At 40.5% G+C, this 21,018-nt stretch overlaps 1 protein-coding gene across 7 annotated transcripts in view; it reads right to left on the reverse strand.

Annotated features, from left to right (window-relative positions):
* The window catches only part of FNIP2 (folliculin interacting protein 2), a 111,996-nt gene that overhangs the window by 18,360 nt on the left and 72,618 nt on the right, over nucleotides 1-21,018 (reverse strand). For all 7 annotated transcript variants that reach the window (XM_081303624.1, XM_081303621.1, XM_081303622.1 and 4 more), the window contains 7 exons: nucleotides 19,465-19,594; nucleotides 12,401-12,602; nucleotides 11,989-12,077; nucleotides 9,456-9,602; nucleotides 9,168-9,337; nucleotides 2,446-3,784; nucleotides 1,238-1,394 (listed from right to left, as the gene is read on the reverse strand). In XM_081303624.1, coding sequence (XP_081159750.1) covers nucleotides 1,238-1,394; nucleotides 2,446-3,784; nucleotides 9,168-9,337; nucleotides 9,456-9,602; nucleotides 11,989-12,077; nucleotides 12,401-12,602; nucleotides 19,465-19,594 — 2,234 coding nt within the window. The remainder of the gene's footprint in view (nucleotides 1-1,237; nucleotides 1,395-2,445; nucleotides 3,785-9,167; nucleotides 9,338-9,455; nucleotides 9,603-11,988; nucleotides 12,078-12,400; nucleotides 12,603-19,464; nucleotides 19,595-21,018) is intronic.

A 21,018-nucleotide genomic window follows, 5' to 3' on the forward strand; every position in this document is an offset into this window, starting at 1 on the left:
ACTTCTGAAATGATAAGTAAGTATGCTAACTATGGAAAAGGAATGGTGATCTTATTTAAGGAGACAAAATCAATTTCATAGCTTCATTCCAGGAATATCCTGGTAAGGGATGGTTCTGACCACAAAGGAGGGTGGAATTAGGAATGTTTGGGGCACATGTACACTGGGAGGGCCTTCCCCAGCTTACACCCGCCCTGCCCTCAACTCTTTACCTCCTAGGAGTCTGGAGGACATCTGCTTCCCTACTGAGCTTTTCTTCCCACTTCACACAAATATCCTCAGCCTATTTAGCCTGTCTGATGTGTGTTTAGCCTTTACAGGGGATATGCCCAAGGCCAAAGATAATATGCCATGCCTTCAGTTCCACCTTGCAAAAAGAAAACTTGTTGGATAGGGGGCTAGCTAACATGCCAACTTTAAATTTTCTTAATGTAATGAAGACTTTCCCTTATTGCACAAGATACAATATGCTTCTAATGCAAAACATCTATTTTTGCACATCTGCCCAATAGCAGCTCAATTAAAAACAGGCCCATCAGATTGACACAGTTTTCTTAACTGCTCAGTTCCTGTCACGCTGCAGATAGCAGAAAAGCACTTAACGGAAGCCACAAGGCAATTTTCCAGAAAGACTTGTTAATCTTTATACAGTCATCCTCACGCAACCATCAAAGTGAACTTAATGACAAATCAGTTAAAATAAATTACTTTTAAGAACTTGTAAGGATCGAATAAAAAGCAAAACATATGTGACATCTCCTCAGTCTTCCCTGTGAGGGTGTATAATTGTCACCATCTGTGCTATTTATTCTCTTTGCCTGGCCTCCCCACCCCCTTTGCCCTTCTCTGTCCTATTCTAGGCCCCAGGAGGCTGACCTCTATGGACCATAGCACCGTATCTGCATCAGCTACGCCCTTGCTCTCTGGCCTCCAGCTGGGCTCAGCCAATAGGAGGATGAGAGGATGGGAAGGGAGACTGCAGCCAGCAGCCTCTCTCCCAGACTTCAGCTCTCCACAGCTCTGCTGTCATGATCCCTCCCTTTACTTCTTCTGGCCCAGGCGTGCTTATAGCCTGTCTCTGGGTACTTCGCCAGCCCTTGTGGGTTCCCATAATCCTGGTCACATCTCTAAAAACAATCCCTTAATTGAAGGCTCTTTATTCTAAACACCTGTTGCTGGCCACAGCCTTGGCCAACACATTTTCAGTGGCCAGTGGCTCCAAGCTGGGGTCACTTACATGCACTGTATGGATAAGATCAGCCACCAGGCACTGCTTCAGCTTCTCATCACTGCTGGTCCCATGAAGCACCAGATCAGGCATGTATGAGGGGCAGTAACCCGCCAGGAGAGAGCGGCCAAAGTTTCTTACATTTGGGTTGCTGATGCTCTGAGACCTAAAACAATATTTGGCACATTAAAACACATAGTTAAAAATGCAGGTAGTTTCTTCTTTGCATTCCAAACAGAACAAAAATCCCAATGACACAAGTAAATAAAACAGATTCAGGGTGGTTGACTTTTTACCAATCCTCCCGTAAGCTGATCGTTGGCATAAGAAAAGAAGGAGAGTGAAACTAATAAAAGGGAATTTTCTTTAAAAATGGAAGCCTGGAAAAAAAACTAAGTATTTCCACAACCGGTTAAGATTTTGCTCTTGGACCTCATACGTTCCACCAGATGTCTGTCAAAATAGTGAAAGAGAAGGTCTGGGAGGGAGGGGGGCTCTTGCCAAGAGTCTGGCTTTAGGAATTTGACCTATCTGCACAGGATGGTACTCACAGCAGTGTGGAAGAACAGAAGAAATCTCTAATTACTGCTTTCAGTCATCACAGACCAAATAATCAACCTGACAGAGTGTTAAGGAAGAGGTGTTGTTTCCCAACCACCTCACGCTGCTCTGAGCAACAGGAGAGGAGGCCCACAGCAAGTGTGATCCACCACCTCTGAGTCAAGGCATCTGCTGCCAGCCATCTACCTTCCATGCGACCACAGAGAATTAGATTCCCTGTTCCACACACCACCTCCCTTACCTTTCCCCAAATGTCAAAAGAGCTGCAGAGACAATCCCCGGTACTCCCTTAGAGAAATGTGCCACCCTGAGCTAGTGAGCCTCCTTGGAGGAGGAGCAGGTTGGAAAAGTTTTTATTTTTATTTTTTACAGTTGTAGATGGACAGCATGCCTTTATTTGTTTAGTTTTTTATGTGGTGCTAAGGGTAGAACCCAGTGCCTCACACATGCTAGGCAAGCACTCTGCCATTGAGCTACAGCCCCAGCCCAGGTTGGAAAACTTTTGTATTGATTTATTTGATAACAATTCTAATATTTTAAGAGAAAAAGGAAAGTACCATGTGTAAAGTAGCCCACAGTAGCCACCATGATCACAGTGTCAGGCCAGAAACACACTAGATCCCAGTCCCCTCTGCTTCCCAGCCTGCCAGCATTACCTTGGCAGAGGCAGCTCCACTTCTAAGGTCCCTTCAGTCCTGTCACCACTGTGATCTAGATCCAATGTGGCTGAAGCACATGCTTCATCGTCACTGTCTCCAAGAGCGCTATCCGAGCTTTCGTTTCTGGGAATGTCTCCTTCGATCCTGAAGTCAGCCTTCCTATGGGCATCCCCACAGGGGACATCTGCAGCAACCAAGAGGCCAGAGTCCTGCTGGACACACCTGTCGGGGGCAGGCTCTAATGAAGGTCCTTCCACATCTTTCAAATACAAACCTCTAGCTGTCTCCAGTGTTCTCCTTCCAGTTCCCGCCGCACTGTCAGTGGGAACAGCTTGGCTGAGCTGCCCAGCATCTGCTGCCACGTCAGGTCTGATACCTCTATCCTCAGCAAAACCTCTGTCAGATTCACCTTCCTCTCCGTCAGAAGATCGATTCTGAGGACAGCAGACATTCTTTTGAAAGCCAGGCTTGAAGGAGCACCTAGAAGCCTGCTGGCTCTCAGCCACATCAGCAGCCACACTGGACTCGGCTGAGATACTGGCCACTTCTGGGTATTGTCCACAGGCCTTCAGCCGCTCCTCCATTTTTTTGGTGCGGCTTTCAAAGTCAGACTCTGGAGATAGGGAGCTTCCAATTTGGAAAGTGACCTTTTCTACTGGAGAGTTCTCTCGGGAATGTCTGTCAGGACAAGGGCAAGGCCAGGCTGCTGACCGCTCAGGTAGCTTCTTAGTTATCTCCTCTTTCAGCTCCTCGTTGGCAGCTGGCCGGCTGATCTTCTTTTCTGCCCCTGGAATGGCACACCTGGGAAACCTCGAAGGGACATCATATGGTGCCTCTTTTTCACTTCCTTCATCCCCACAAAGGGAATGAGGTTTCCAAGAACTGTCTAATTCTGGCTCTTGGAATCCCATGCTTTGAGCCTCAGATCCCTGGTCTGGCCTCTTCTTTCCTTCTTTCTCAGGTCTGGGATCCAGGTCTCTAATGTCAGTGCCCTCTGGAGTCCCAGCTAACCCTGTGGGCCCGGGGCTCCTTCTCTCAGTCATTCCTGTTGGTAGGATGGGGGGTACCAGAGCAGGCTCATTTCTCACTGTCACTACCACATACTCGGACTCCTCCACCTCTCCTTTCTCCAAGGCTGTTACAATCTTGCTCCCATTTATAACTTGGTCACCTTCACTGTGATTCCCACTCCAGGTCAGCTGGTTCTCTTGTAGCTCAGAGCAACGGAGAAAGTAGGTCAGGACATAAAGAATGCGCTGGACCAAATCCTTCTGCTTCCCCACCACCACGGTGCGAGTCAGTCTTACTGGAGAGCCTATAGCTCCATAAAGGTCACCTAGAGAGTCAAGATGGACACCAAAACAAAGTCCTCTTGGGTTAATATGCATCAATATATCAGTCTTGACAAGAGCAGAACAGATGACTAAGATTGCCAACCTAGAATTACTTCCTCAGATAAACCTGATTTCTAATTTCTAGAAATGACCATGTTTTTGTTTTCCTCCAGAATGAAGAGGCAGCCTGGAAAGGCCTGGCCAGGCCACAGCCACTACCTTTGGTGCCTGGCAGTGGTGGTGCTGTGCTCATGAGGCCTGCTGGCCAGCAAGCTAGCCCAAGGAGGGCTAAGACCAGTGCTCTCAATATGCAACCAGACCAAACACAACACTGACCGACTGGACTGGCAATGTTCATTATATCTGCCATAACCAACCTGGAGTCAGAAACCATTAAAAAATAACCAGAACACTGGAAGAAATCAAAACCAGAAAAGATACTAAGTTTAAAAAAAAAAAGTTGCTATATGATAAACATTTACAAATGAAAACTTTGGAAGTTTTTATTTTCTAGTATATACCCTTATAAATACCCTCAGATGAGTATATATCTGAGGTATATATGTGCCAAAGAGAGGCAGGAGGGTATTTATAAAAACATATATTAGAAAAAATACCTAAAGTTAACAGATTAAGGCTGAAGAAAAAGTTATGAGGCCAGGCGCAGTGGCGCACGCCTGTAATCCCAGCAGCTCAGGAGGTGGAGACAGGAAGATTGTGAGTTCAAAGTCAGCCTCAGCAAAAGTGAAGCTCTAAGCAACTCAATGAGACCCTGTCTCTAATAAAATACAAAATAGGGCTGGGGATGTGGCTTAGTGGTCAAGTGCCCCTGAGTTCATTCCCCAGTACCAAAAAAGGAAGAAAAAGAAAAAAAGTTATGAGAACCCATCAAAAGTGCTTCTCCCTGGGGAACCACAAGGAAGTACATCTTTTGGAGAGTATTCCCTAGTGTATGGCTCCTCCGAACACTTAAAGAACATGACAGAAATAATAAAAAACATCCTCTCTATAAAAAGACTAGATTGTAAGCTAATAGAACTTTTGCTACTTACTGAGGAATCATCCTAAAAATGAAAAGAGTGATTCAGGGACTGTAGTGTGATGCTCAGGCTTTGGTTTGAGAAAACCTCATAGACCAAGAGCATATTCTGTTACTCTCCTCTGACTGTATGTGCCCATATTATAGTCACTTCAGAAATTTATGGGACATTTCTGTTAAATCATCCTCAATGTTAATTAAGGAGTAATTAATTAACACTTTCAAAATCTGGTATAACAAACCACACAAGAAAGGCTGCTCAGAATGACAGTATTATTTTTTAACAATCCATTTAACTTTTAGTATTGTGAGTTTTAATGACCAAGGAATAAGTAGTAAAAGATTTAAAAAAGCAAGTTATTAAAATTTATAATAAAATATATAAAGTAATGAGAGCAATGAATGTTATTACTTTAGGGACAAATTTCATAAAATAATGCATCATTAAAATAATAGACTCATAAAAATCAAAGATTTATTGGCTCCTGACTAGAAGGCAATTTTTGAGTCCTGGACTAATGAAGCTACTAATTTTAGAGAAGACTGCTTTGCTTTCATGAGGATGATTTTTAAAAATGAAGAAGTTACACAATAAGGTGAATATACTTAACACTATCAAACTGTCTACTCAGAGACAGTGAAGATGATAAACTGTATGTGACATGTTTTTTACCTTAATTAATGAAAATTTAAGGAAAAAGACAGAAATCAGAAGCAAAGCAGAAGAAAAAAGGAAGAATTAAAGAGGCAGAGAGAAGGCAGTGACAGCGAGGGAGGAAGAGAGAAAACTACAGAAGAGAAAGGTGAGAAGGGAAGAAAGGCAACGAGGGGAAAGGAGAGAGGTGCAGTAAGTTAGAGAGGTATGAACCACAGGGCTTTAGAGTACAGCCAAAATCCAGGGGGGCAAAACACGAGGAAAAGAAAGCACCCAGGAGACAGGGAGAGGAAAAGAAAACAGGTCTAGAGGGAAACAATGACAGGAATAGAAACTAGAAGCAGAGGGCAGAAAATATCAGGGCAGGGAGCCACAAGAACGCAGGAGCCTGGTAAAGACAGAGGAAAAACAAAGCCTGGCGGATACGTGAGCATGTGAGGGAGGAGACTGAAGCCAGGTGTGCTGATGGGACACCACTGTGCTCACCTGTCTGCTTGGAGCCCCTGCAAAGGACTCCCACCCCATCCAGCATCTCTGTATCACTAACTCAATATATCTTCTAATTTCTTTTGTGAACCTGGCTTATTTAAATGTGGTTATTCAATTCTGACCAGGTGGTTTTTCTTTTTTCTTTTAGCTAATTTAAAGTCTAATTTTACTGCTTTCTGAAAAATGTAACTTAAACTTTAGGTAGAAAAATGAAAAAGTAATTCAAATATTCCGACCCCCCAAATAAATGAAACATCTTTTAAGAAGAAAAGCTGCATTCTGTTTCCACAAACCCTTGACATTGATTAAGTCCAAAGGAGGCAGACAGGAGACTCTTTCATCCGTGTCACCATAGAGTGGCTTTCAAACTTTGTGTCCTCATGCCAACAAAGAAGCACATTTTACAGAGAAGCCTCATATGCCCTCTGGAACTCGAACTGTACAAAAATTATACCTCTAAGATGCCTTTCAACACACTAAATTGCTTCTGCAGCCCACTAGTGGGTAGTGATCCTCACTGTGGAAAAGCCCTTTCAAGAGGGGCCGTGTGAGGTAGAGACACAGATCACTAAGCTCCTGAGAGTGAAAACAAGGGGCTGCACCTTCTTTCTTCAACCCTCCCTGGCCGGGAAGCACTGAGAAGCCACACAGAATTGTGGGCACTGTGGTGCTAACTGTCCTGGCGAGCTCTGAGAAGTCTTTGAAATGATTCCAGACAGAATCTTTTCTACTTCAACCATCATTCACACTTGGCTTTCCGAAGCTACCACGTCCTCTCTTGCACCAGGGCCTTGTCTCTTCCTCACACTACTCTAATCAATAGCTAGACCCCTACTGGATTGTTTGGGGGAAGGAAGAATTGAAGACCTTCAATAACACATGATCTGCAATGAAAAATGACAAATGTAAACCCACAGGAAGGGATTTTGCCTTGTTATGCTGAAAACAGGGAATTAATGGCTCCCAATTAGTTCAGCTGCAAATAAGAAGCATGCCTAATTATAAATACATTTATCTAATTAAATGCAAACGGCTTAATTAGCATTGTTTTTAAATTGGTGACCCGGCAGCTTGAGATACTATGTTTCCTTAATATCCAGCCCCCTTTCCTTCACCATTTAATACTACATTTTTAAAAGGCTACTGTCCCATAACAAGAACAACCTTCTACCCTCCCAAGGAAGAACTGTATGAGCAAGGCTGAGCCAGGCACGTTCTGAAGTCTTCCTGAGCTTAGTGTGGATTATTTGCATCAAGTATTAAAGTATTGTATTAAAATGGCTTAAAGAATACATCTATTAACACTCCTCTCCCCACCATGAGACTTACATATTCCTTCTTACACATCTCATGACCAAGGGCACAAGGACAAGAAGATATTTTTATTGCTCTAAAATAAGGACAATAGGGGTGGGGTTGTAGCTCAGTGGTAGAATGCTTGCCTAGCACATGTGAGACACGGGGTTCAATCCTCTACAACTGAAAAATACTTAAAAAAAAAAGAACAATAGTAATAGGGTAGGAGTGTACACATGAATTAATGGGTAAAAAGCACTTAAAAGAGTGCTTGGCTCACTGCTTCAGCTTTTGATATTGTTATTTAAACATGCTGTTTTCTAAGACTGGAGTGCTCTTCCCTAGTTTTTTTTTTTTTCTTCCCCTTCTTCTTTCTGGAAAATTCCATTTTACATTTCCTCAAGTACAGCCTTCCCTGAAAATCCCCCTCATACTCTTTCTTTCTCTCAAGGGACCCCGCAATATAAATTTGCAGTAGCAACATAACAACGGTGCTTTATACAGCCATTCTAATCCCACAGCAACCGGGAAGTAAGTCCCATCACCACCCCACTTGATAATCTGACAGATGCAAAAGTAAGCATGAGGCTGGGGTGTGGCTTGGTGGTGAAGTGCTTGCCTGGCAAATGAGGAGAGGAGGGGAAGAAGAGGAAGAGAAAAAAGAGGAAGAAGAGGAGGAGGAGAGGAAGAGGTAGGGGAAGGGGAGGAAAGGAAGAAGAGGAGAAGTAGATGGGGCTGGGGATGTGGCTCAAGCAGTAGCGCGCTCGCCTGGCATGCGTGCGGCCCGGGTTCGATCCTCAGCACCACATACCAACAAAGATGTTGTGTCCGCCGAGAACTAAAAAATAAAAAAATTCTCTCTCTCTCTCCCCCCTCTCTCACTCTCTCTTTAAAAAAAAAAAAAAAAAAGAGGAGAAGTAGAAGAAGAAACAACAACAGGCACAGAGAAACTAAGTGACTTGCCAGTGGAGGCTGAGACCCAGCAGTAGACTGCTGGCCCCCAAGTTCCTCACCTCCCACTATACTGTCTCCTGCATCCCTTTGTACACCCTTATTAAAGTCATAAGCAGGATGCTCTTTAGTCATGTGAATATGGATCTGCTTTGTCTGTGAGACAGCCAGCTCCCAGAGGTATTCCACTCCCCCTCCCATGTGCAGCACAGGTCTGGTATAGAGCGTGCGAGGCTCTAGAGGATGCCTCTTCTCCACAGGAGCCCAAATATGCAAACCCTATTCTCACAAACCCCAAACTCTAAACCATCCACCAACCATGGTACAGAATCCTATGCCATGCCTCAGGACAAGAAAGTCAATACCACCTCGAATTTCTACTTATGCTATAACTGACAAGATTATAGCATGCCTCTACTTTCCTCTTTGTCTTATTCTTTTCCCATCTGAGCCACCCTCTAGCGCAGTGGTTGTCAAACAGGGTTTGTTTAGCTGCCCCTCTCCCAGGAACATCTGACAGTGTCTTAAGACATTTTTTAATTGTTACAACTTTGGGTTCTACTGGTATCTATAAGACAGAGTTCAGGGGTGCTGTTAAACATCCCACAATGCCTAAGATGCTCTCTTCCTACCCCCACACAACTCAACTAATAAAGAATTATCTGGCCCAAAGTGTCAATAATGCTGAGGTTAAGAAATCGTGTGCTAGAGTGAACAGGCACTGTGAAATGGAGAATGGCTGCCCATATTCCTTTAAAAGAACAAAGCTATCAGTAGGGGAAAAAAAACGAAGGTAGTAGTCTGACAATTAGATTCTGTGGGTCACTCTTCTATTGTTTCCCTGCTCAGCGACAATTTTTGAATTACTGGGTTGGACAGTCCATCTAAGCTATAAATTCTAGCATTTTTCCAATTTTGCCCCTATGTTATCTGAACAGTCAAATGAGGTACTAACCCAGCTGTGCCCAGAGAGGATTGTACGGATGTGTTTTGGCCAGCATGTTCACTGATTGAGAGGTACGTTTCTCTGAGAAGGCCTTAATGGGAGGGTGATCAACAGGCATGACAGTTGGTACCCAAGCCAGGTGGTAGGTTAACACTGCAGTCAGTAAGGCAGCAAAAAACCTTGGAGAAATGGAAGAAAATACAACCAGATTAGTCAATACTGGATGAGGCATGTCTTATGCAGCACATGCACTGGCTATAGAATTCACATACAAGCCTCCAGAGAGTTGAAGCTTACTGATTTTTGTTGATTTGTTCTATCAGAAGTGTAAACTCCTTGAGAAAGCGCTGGCAGAGCTGGTTTTTTTCCAAAGTGTTTGACATCATAGTAAGCCATACTGGTTCAGCTATCCTTGGAACAGAATATAAATTCCAGATAGTCCCTCTATAGGAGAGAGAGAGAAGGGATGCATAAAACAGTCACAAATATTTTAAGATAATCTCGGTACAAAAGAACACAGGAGAATGGGGCATGGTGGCACATGCCTGTAACCCCAGAGGCTTGGGAGGCTGAGGCAGGAGGATCATAGGTTTGAAGTCTGTCTCAGCAACTTAGTGAGGCTGTAGGGAGACTCTGTCTCTAAATAAAAAAGGGCTGGGGATGTGGCTCAGTAGTTAAGGGACCCTAGGTTGAATTCTTGGTACCAAAAAAGAAAAAGAAAGAATAAAGGAGAAAAATTTGGATCTCTGCAGTCCTTAAGAGATTCAAGAAGTATATATAACGGATTAGCAAAGTATGAACTACAGGATAAATCAGACTCCTATATTTTATGTAAATAAAGCTTGGCTGGGACACACACATACTCATTCACTGACATACTATCTAATGCTACTTCTGTAGGATGATGGTAAAATTGAATAGATGTGACAGATACCCCTTACAGAAAAAGTATGCCAACTCTCTAACATAAAATATTCATTGTAAAAACAATTTATTTTTACCATATCCTGTGTCAGAAACCACAACTACTTAAATTTTCATATATTTTAACCTATACATAAAACATAAAAATACATATTTGTGGGGTATCATACAACCATTTTTATAGTAAAGGAGACATAGGGAGAAAGTATATACTATATTAAAAATGTGATCAGTTAATTCAACTCTCCCAATTTCTGAATAATGTTTTGATTTTGTTAGTTAAAGCACTCTATTTATTTTTATAGGAAAAAACCTATAGAAGTTGCTCTTCTTTACTATATTACATACTAACTTTATAGAAAAGATTAGGTTCTTTGCCAAGACATACAGATATTTAATGGCAAGGTTAGGATGTGAATTCAGGTCTCATTGCCGGGCATGGAGGGCTCTGCTTTAAGCTACATGAGTTACAAGTGCTTTTTCAATGTGTAGAAAAACTTAGGCTCTCCACGGGGTAAAAGGCTAATATATCTCTGATTTGATAACACATCCACCCTTCCCAAATCAAGATAGAAGAGACATATTGACTTGATTTTCTGACTGTATATGAAAGAACTGGGACCTAAGAGAATTCCACCTTGGTAATACAAAAACACGGTATTTGCTGAGTTAGGTAGCAATGACAAGCTACCAGTAAACAGCACCAGAATTCATTTAGTAAAACCAAGGACTCTAAATGCTGAAACTTAATTCTGTCACCATTTTGGGCGGTTGTGACTGTTGAAAAATAAGACCCATCTATGTACACAGTGAAGCTTTTTAGTTCTTTTCTTTCAGTTTCTTGAAAAATTAATACTCTCATTATAGTAGTACCCAGACTCAAGCAAAATCCAGCTTTGAGTCTGACCACAGCAGAGCAACAGGTAACTCTAGTATTGCCCAAACAAACTATGGGAGGTTTACTAATCATCAGGTTGCCATCAAAAAGCACAACTTCACAATATTCTTCAAACATGTGACTTAAGTCTTAACAATCATCAGATAATGCCTACGGTGCCACTTGAGTACTTTACATTCAAAAATCATGGTGATTTCATTGTAAGCAGTATTATACAGTTGATCAGCAGATACCTTAAGCACCACAAAAATGTCCTAACATTCTAGAAATTATAAAATATATTTTATCCCTCAGCTGGGGAGTAACAGTTTGACTCATTACATGGCTACTTTGGAGCGAGATTCCATTCACCACCATGACTAGCTCCAAGAGATGGTGCAACAATTTCAATTCGGCATGGTGGGAAAGAATTCCACCTGCTACCCAGAACAGATTACCTTTCTACAGAGACACCAGGAGCAAGGACTCTAGAAAAGTGGATTCCAGAGTACAAAGGTCATTAATTAGAAACTGCCTATGAAGACATATGAGGGTGATGAGTAACGTCCAGACAAGGACATGTACCGGAAGACAGTGGATACAAACCAGAACTGTGCTGGCAAACTGAAACATAGGTGTTGCTGATATGCATGCTCTCCATTATGTGCTCTGGATGAGCACCTTTGAACTCAGTTTTCCACATATGTAAAATGGGGGTAGTAGTGCTTACTCCTAGAATTGTTGTTGGATGACATGAGACAATGAACAGACTTATAAGACACACCAAATGTCAGTTTTCTCCACTTACTCTGTTCAGAACAATCATATAAGAACTGTCAGGTAGGGGTAAAGATTCTTTAGTGTTGGATTATTTAAATTTCTTGCTCCATTTGGTCTGTTTCCATCTTGAAGGGCGGAGCCACTGAAGTGACCAGCCCTTCAATTCTCCCTATAATCCTAAAATCCATGGCTGCTGCCACTGCTGCTCTTCATCAATTTCTTGTTGGATTTGCCAAAACTTGACTTTACCTGAATTCTCCCAGAGCTTCCATCAGACGGCTGATGTAAAACTGGACACGGAGGCTTGACTCTGCAATCTTCCTACAGGAGATCATGGCCTTGGTAGAGAGAAAGCAAGCCCAATCACTCAAAGAAGAAACTACCTTACAACTTATCTATTGGGCTTCATTAATTAAAAAAGTGAATTATAATAAATTAAGCACACCCAAGGTAATAATGCCTTCAGTCATTAGAAAGCAATAATTTCCTTTCCTAAAGCAACCAGTATCTGGTAGCTAACATCAATGTTCCTAAGGACCCATCACTGCTGGGGCTGACTTAACTTCCTTAGGAAGGTGATCTGGTACATAAACAGAGATTCCGCCATCCTTAAAACTCCATAATCACTTCTCCATTTGACATTAGATTATGATGTTGTTACCTTTTCAATTGCACTCTTTAGCCTGTTCATGTGAGATTCAAAGAGGGGGAAATGAGAAAAAAAGAAGTCCTGGAAATTCCGTTGCGCTTCTTCTTTCTCACACAGGGAAAAGATGATGCTTATGGCAATTTTCTTCCTCCTAACTATGGCTGGATTAGAACTACAGGTTTCTTCAGCCAAGCTAAATGTCTCATCAGTGGACCTGAATGGAGGAAGAAAAAGTTTGAAAAGTTGCCATGCATCAATGAGTCACACTGACGGTCAACTGTCATGCCAAGGACAACACTCAGAAAGCTTATCAAGAACCCTCAGAGTCTTGGTAAAGAGTTTATCTATTTCCCGTTCATTCTCTTTTATGATTCCCTGTGTGAAAAATGAGAACACTGGTTTGCCACACATTATTATTGTAACATGAAAAGAAACTCAAATGAAAACCAAAAGTTAATTTGAATGTACCATTGTTAGACTCTCACCCTTCCCCCTGTATCATTTTGTAGACTGGTGGTATTTAGGAGTGGTATGAAATACCTGTTCACTCAAAATTCATAAGCCCTTTGTTTTGATTGACATCAACAGATAAGAACGTCAAAAAAGGAAAAATTGTACACAGTATTCTAACACAGGCATCGCATTTGAATATTTACTGGCTTTCCAGGCTAACTTTCCCAAAGATACTAAGACCACTAGATGAAACTCCTCTCAGTGCTCAGATTAAGCCATGTGATTGACTGAGCTCTCTGAGATATTCCCCAAGCAGAAAGAATCACCTCTTCTGTTTCAGTGAAATTCTCAAAAACTTATGATTCTTTTGAGACTCTGCTTCTATGATAAAATAACCACGACGTGAATAAATTCTGAATGTATACACAATTTGTCTTATAGGATAATCCTCACTACTATGGCCTAACAAAATCTCTTATTTAACTATTGTGAAAAGCCAGAATAGCTGCCACAAAGCTGCTAATAGCAAGAGTGAGGATAAAAAAATTAATTTGCTTTGTTCTACAAAGACACTAAAGCAAAGGATATAACATTGTAAAGGAAAGCACCCTGCCTGGCACATGGTAGGTATACAACTTCTTTTCTCTTTCTCATTACCATTTAGCTTCTATCTCTGACAAATACAGGAGGGTACTGCTGCCTTATAACACAATTCCTGATGCTGGGCAGAATTCAAGGCAGTTAGCTTCCTGTCCTTGGTCCTATATTTGGTGCGGTACTCACGATCTATAAAGTTCAAATACATCCAGATTTTATAAAACATAAACAGATAAAAAGTTTTTATGGTTAGAAAAGCTAATTTTAAATTTTGTTCTAATTTTAATTTTGTTCTAATCTCAGAGATGTGCTACTATGTCCCTTAACTTCACCCAAGTTCTCAGAGATGCAGGTATGGCTGATTAGTATGTAAAATGCTCTCACTTCAGACTCACCACTGGCAGCACACGATCTCTAGGTTGTAAATGTTACTTTTTAATTTTTTTTTTTAGTTGTAGATAGACACAATACATCTATTTTATTTATTTACTTTTATGTGGTGCTGAGGATTGAACCTAGTGCCTCACCTGAGTGAGGCAAGTGCTCCACCACTAAGCCACAACCTCAGCCTATTAATGTTACATTTTATAATAAACCATCAACTATACACTTCAAGAAATCCCTAGATCATCCTCATCAGAAAAAATTCTTTGAGAATCTTTTAGAATGTGTGATTTCACACAATGCCCCATTCTTTTCTAAAATACCTCTGTTAAAACCTTGTTTTCCTACACTAGTTTATTTCTGTTGTCTATAAAAAAATTCTTCAGAGCTTGTACTGTTAAACATGCTTGTACTTATGTCTCTTCTTTTTCAAAAGTAAACTCTCATACCAGTCCACTCCTCATTAGGCCAACATGATCTTTAATAATCTAATAGTTACAAACACTGAACTCTGCCCCTTTATCCTTCATCCATTATCTTCAGTTCTACCCAATAAATTCTCTCCTTGGTTTAACGTAGCAGAGAGCGCCACCTGCTGAATTTCTGCAAAACTTCCATAGTTGTAACAGTGGCAATCCTCCTTGCTTCACTACATATATCCTCTAGTAAATTCTAAAGCAACTGAGTATAGTCTTGGATCCATTATGAAAACTAGAACAAGTCAGATCGAATAGTATCATAATTCCATTTTTAAAAATTATTCCATAATAAAAGAATGTTTTTAAAAATTTGAGTATACATGCCCAATACTTCCATGTACCTTTTCCCACAGGTCATCAACCATGTAAGGTGCATAGACTGATTTGTAAATGAACAAACTGAGGCAGGGTGCTTACTCAATTGCCTGGGGAACAAAAAGCTTCTTAGTGACAATGCTAGAGTTAGAACCCAGAATTTCTGTCTCTAGTATAGGTTCAGTTACTGAGCACTGGAAATGACCAAACTCTGACCCCATTCCTCATCTGTTGGCTGGTGCTCATGCCATCTGAGGCATTACAACAGTTGGAACACTGAGGGGAAGAAGCTAGAAGCAACCAGATCAGCTAATGGGCTCCAGGTTGCAGAAAGACCACTGTTTTAGTTAAGTTTTTTCACTGTGGTGATCAAAAGACCTGACTAGAACAGTTTTGGAGGAGGAAAAGTTTATTTGGTGCTCATGGTTTCAAAGGTCTCAATCGATTCATGGATGGCAGATGCCATTCCTCAGGGCCTGAGGTAAGGCAGACCACCATGGTGGAAGTGTGGCATAGCAAAGAGGCTCAAGACATGGACACCAAGAAGCAGAGAGAGGCTCCTTTCACCAGGGACATATAAATATAAACCACAACGGCACACCCCCAGAGACCCACCTCCTCCAGCCATACCCTACCTGGCTACAGTTACCAGCCAGTTGAACCCTATTAGCAAACTAATGCACTGATTAGGTTCAGGTTCTCATAGCCCAATTATTTCACCTCTACATTTCTTGCATTGTCTCACACAAGAGCTTTGGGGAAAGTCTAATATCAAAACAATACCAACCACCCTACACAATCTTATTCCTTATAAAGAGAATTTAATTAATGCTCTGAATACACATTTATGTACATTATAAGTATTTTAAGATCACAGATAAAGCAAAAACTATAATTATTTTAATATTTCTCGACAACCTATCATTGTATCAGGACTACTTGGCTTGTTACTTATGTCAGCTTTGACTTACAATGAACCTTATGAATTACATTGGACCACAGGAAATTGACATTTTTGTTGTCACAGAACATCCCATCAGCAACTTCATATGGTTTGTTCAATCATTTTTTTCCCCCTAGGTACTGGGGACTGAACTCAGGGCCTTGCACATGCTAGGCAAGCAGTCAACCACTGAACTATGTCACCAGCCCCTTTCATTTCATTTGAGACAGGGTCTTCTTAAGCTCAGGCTGGCCTCCAACTTGTTATCCTCCCATTCTAGCCTCCCAAGTAGCTGGGATAATAGGTGTGGACCATCATGCCTGACTGATTGATTCCATTTATAAATCAAACAAATCAAATCAAAAGGCTTTCTGGGTTATTTTATCTTGCTCCTTTGAAGTTTCAATGGCCTGAGTGGCACAATCTTTGTGGCTTTTCTTTCCTTACTAGTACTACTGCTGGTACCACCTATCAAATGCCCAAGCTGCAAAAGCATATCACCAGGTACAGCAGGGGGCCCTGAGGTCAGTGAGGTGCCACCTGTTATGGATTCAAATATCATTCCTGACTGCCTTTAATTCTCTTAGAAAAGAAGTTTTCAGGGGCTGGGGTTGTGGCTCGGAGATAGAGTGCTTGCCTAGCATGCATGAGGTGCTGGCTGGGTTCGATCCTCAGCACCACATAAGAATAGAATATACTATGTCCACCTAAAACTAAAAAACAATATTAAAAATGATTAAAAAAAAGAAGTTTTCAATTACTGTGAATTTTCTCTTGGTCAGAAGTAATAATTTTTGATACCTACTGTTCTCTTGTCTCTAGTATAAGAAACTGATTTTCTTACCCACTACTTGCCAAAATGGAGTGGATTAACAGCAACATCCTTTGAATGAAGAGATTGATCTTCAGGTACAGGTAATCAAGTCAAAATGTCTTCTACATATACATTCTCAATGTTCAACATACTATACTCAGGGCTGGCTTCATGGGCATTAAATCTGCTCTCAGAAAGGCCCCAGGATAGGTATAATGTTCTGCAACTGGCATCTTGAATTCTTAATAATTTATCTTTGTACTAGTGTCCTTTAAGTGAAGTCTAATGTGACAATGATATTTGCACATGAGCAGGGAAGATATGGGGCAGCAGTCTATACATGGCTGGGTTCAGGCCTGACAGTCAGACTTACACCAACACATCTGAAGCAGGACAGGGTGCCACAAGGTTCCAAGATGGCAGGCTGGACTTGGACCCAGACTGATGGCTATGACAGTAGTAACAGCAGAAGCAACAGTGGCCAGTTATGGGAGGGGAATGAGAAAAGAAGGGAGGGCCTCTGACAGGAACCATGGGAAGAAGCCAGCTTGTCCATCCACCATTGGAGCCCTTCCCTAAGGAGTTCACACAAATATTTAACTTCCTGACCTAAGCCCTAAAGGAGTAAATTATCACAAAGCAAAGACGTACACATGGACACTGCAATAAAGTGAATTGGGAGTTATTAGAATCTTTCCCAAAAAGCTGTCATCTCTGATTCTGAAAATTGCTGCAATATTACAAAGCAATATTCACAGGTATAGAAGTAGAATATTAATGTAAAGACTGTTGTATTGAACAGAAAAAAAACCCTGTTTCTATATGAACATTCAGATAGGCAAATTACTAATGAGGAAGATCATTTTAAAATTAATGTTTCCTCATATTTGAAGAAATAGCAACAGAATGCATAAACAGACATTTTGAACAGCTTATGAGGACATTCAGTTTCTTGTAAGGTAAATACAAGTTCTAGGAAACATCAAAGGAAATATTAAATAGCCACATACAAATTTATATCTATAATTAAATTCAGATTTAACACAAAATGGACTTCTGTGAAGAATTTAATCTTTTTAGAAAACTGTTCCACAAGAATCACCTGATCAAAAGTTTATCAGTCATTCATCCCAATGTTGTCACATCCCAACGCCTCAGTAGAAAGATCCTTCTCTAAATAACTATAAAAAATTATTTGCCACTCTGAATTTGCCAGGAATGACTAATGCCACTTTCAATATCAACTGAAAGACAAGTTGCTAAAGTAGAAATTTCAATGATAGTGAATTTGCAGAAAAGCCTGAAAAATCTTACAATAAATCAAGATTTCATATTAAGTATTTTTATAGCAGTATATAAAATTATACCAAAAATATTTTTGGAATTTATAAGTTTATGTTGCTATTTACATATCACTGTTATCTCTATTATGTTTTATAACTAATATTTTTAAAGGCAAAGTTTTACTTTTCAGTACCTTTAACAGCATTTTTCCTGCTTTCTGAGCAAGGGGCCTGGCATTTTTATTTTGCACTGGTCCCACAAATTATATATCAGCCCTGACTGTATTCATAGGCTTTCTGAATGTGAGAGTCTTATTTAAGGTAGAAATTCACTAGAGATTGATTAATTCCCAATGTCAGTCCTTACTTCAAATTAGAATTTTGAAGGATTTCAGTGGAGTGGAATGGAGAAATGCTATACTCAACTTGGGACATAAACCTGAAGGAATAAAAGAGCATTTTCAGCAAAGAGATGGCTAAGAGGGAGGGTTTCCAAGATCCATCTCTTCTGGTCACGGCTATCATAATGCCTGGGTGGGGCTGGTGGTGGCGCCAACTCCCGGCAGTTGTAGTAATAGCAATGACAGTGATAGCAGTAGCAATAGCAAACAAGTCATATTGGCCAATATTCTATTCACCATATGCTGTGTCCAGACTAACACCTGACTTGCTGTACCTTATTTGGCCGTCTGAACAACCCTTTGAGGCTGAAACTAATATTATTATCACTAATGCAGATGCGGAAGCAGTGCTTAGAATCCAGGTTAACTTGTTCTAACATGCAGGACTTGTCCTCACAACAAGTGCCAAGCTCCCATCCATTTCACTCGAAGTCCATCAACCAAAAATCAGCTCCTTATTGAATAATGCAGCTCTACTTTTTTCTTCTTGTCTTACTCCCTAGAATTGTGAGAGGAACAGAAGAGATGCTCTAACCTCTTCTTTCTCTGCTTATCCTTTCAGTGCCCTCTCCTCCACAGGGTTCCCCACTTCCTGTGCAACCATCACTGTGTTTTCTCCTTCCTTGAGTTCCAAAGCACTTTATGCCTCCCTATAGCATGTAGTCTCTTTATACCATTATTTAGGTGCATATCATCTTCCCTACCAGTGCATAAAAGGTTAAATGCAGGCACGTAGCCAAATCATTTTTACACCCTCACAGATCCCGATGGAGTCATTACTAGTTAATTTACTAAATCAATTGAAGTGAATTTTTATAGTTATGTATAAAACTTCCCTTTTGGGGTGATAGAAGAAGAGTTTAGATGCTACTGATTTAAGATCAAATATATGTTGTAGACATAACTGAAGTTTAGATTACAAAACCAACAGAAGTGAAGGTAGAAAGTATTTGATGTCATTTATATTTTTAATTATATTGATGCCTGTTCAGTTGGTAAATTTAAGATTTACAATAAGAATAAACCACTAATATGAATAGAGAATATGTCATATTTTCAAATATCATATCACTCCAAGGAAGAGATTTATCCCACCCTGCACGACTTACAAGAGCTACATTTGTAAGGGACTCAAAAAGAGTGCACACTCACTTTAACACCAAACCTAGCTCAAACATGGCACAACTACTGAGATATTTCCTAGTGTCTTTTAAATCAGAATCTTTTGGTAAGCTTTAATCTATTTTCTCCTTCAAATGTCTAACTTGTAAACTTTCTGGTTACACTGAGGCTCCTTGAAGATTCCCGTTCCTCCCACTGACAGCAGGCAAGCGCGATCACCCTGCGGGGCCCTATCACGCTGCCTACACTAGCACTTTCCCCAGCAAGAACAAACTTGAAACTCACCTCCTTGGAAAGATGCCATTCTCTAAACTTGTTGTCTGACTTCGAAGCCAACGGCGCTGATAACTGCTGGAAGAAGATGTAGAGGAGCTTGGCGATGGGAAAGGTGTGATCAAAAGGCTGCTTAGTGAGGCTGTGAAGAAGGAAATTTTGAATTTGAAACCTGAGGTAAATGAGTCCTTACATATTATATACTGCACACCAGTAGGTTTGTATTTAGTACCACTGAACTGTAAATTTAAAATGGATAAGATGGCAAATTTTATGTTATGTGTATTTTAGTACAAAAAACTTTGAAAAAAAAATACATATATGCTAAGTAACATAATTTCCAGGTTCTACCAATCATATCCAGCAGGGGGAGTCTATAATTTTTGTTTTATGAAGATTTCTACACAGCAAAGAATCCTTTATAAAGGAAACCATATTAAAGGAAATAAGGATCACAGATAAGGCACGTGCATAAATTATCAGGTCCCACATTATTTATGCAGAATAAATTATTAAATCATATGGAGACTGCAGATTTCTGATAACATGGTTCTTATAAAAACTTTATATTGTTAAGCTGGTAACTAATGCCACATTATCATGCTTACTTATAAGAATTTCTACCTCTTGACTACCTCATTACTCTTTATTTTTCTTTTAGGTGAAATTAAGCATTTCCTTCCATTGTAGCCTGTGTCTGGACCCCAATTTCCAAATACACAATTCTTATCGTCCTATCCTCCAACCACTGCAGTCCCCTTGTTTGTCAAAGAGCAACTTCTAGTCCTAAATATGCTTTCTGTTTCAATGACTTATTTTGCTTACATGAGTTTATACTTATGGAATAAATTATTTCAGACTGCAGTAATTAATATAAAAATAAAATGACTATGATTTTCTTTAAGTAATGGGGGTAAATTCTTTAATCAGTGCTCAAAGAACACCTCTGTGAAAACAGATACCTCAACTGAGACGAAGGGCTCAGAGGAGGTATACCCCAGACATTCTATGAAAGAATTAAATAATATCAATAGTTTAAAAAAATCTATGTGTATTTCTACTTATATATATGGGCGGACATATTTCCCCGTCTCATTCAAATACTCATTGAGCATCTACTATATGTCAACTATTTTATAAGTCACTGGGGGACAGAATAGTAAACACTACTGAGTATGTAGGTCTCTGCGGTTGTCGGTAAGCTCACATTCTGAGGGAGAAGAAACAAAAAAAAACTCCCAAGAAATGAAGAAGATAATCACAGAATGTGGCAAATCACAAGGAACAACCTTGCCATAGGCAAGAGGAAGTATAAGAGTCAAGAACTCAGAAGCTGTTACAATTTCTTTGATGGGAGAATCTTGAGATTGATTTACTTATTTTTGCAGAAAAATGTGATCATAGTATCAGACAGTCAACACTCTCAGGACTCTGTGCTGACACAGGTATACAGTAAGCCCAGGGCAGGTCCGAACTAAGGCCTAGAGCAGAAGGTTTTGATGCTGTCAAACACATTTCAACTTGCAAGGAGACATATGGGGGAAGTATTCTGCAGATAACCCTTAA

The sequence above is a fragment of the Spermophilus citellus genome (assembly GCF_964194105.1).
Source record: "Spermophilus citellus genome assembly, chromosome: 8".
NCBI classification, from domain to species: Eukaryota; Metazoa; Chordata; class Mammalia; order Rodentia; family Sciuridae; genus Spermophilus; species Spermophilus citellus.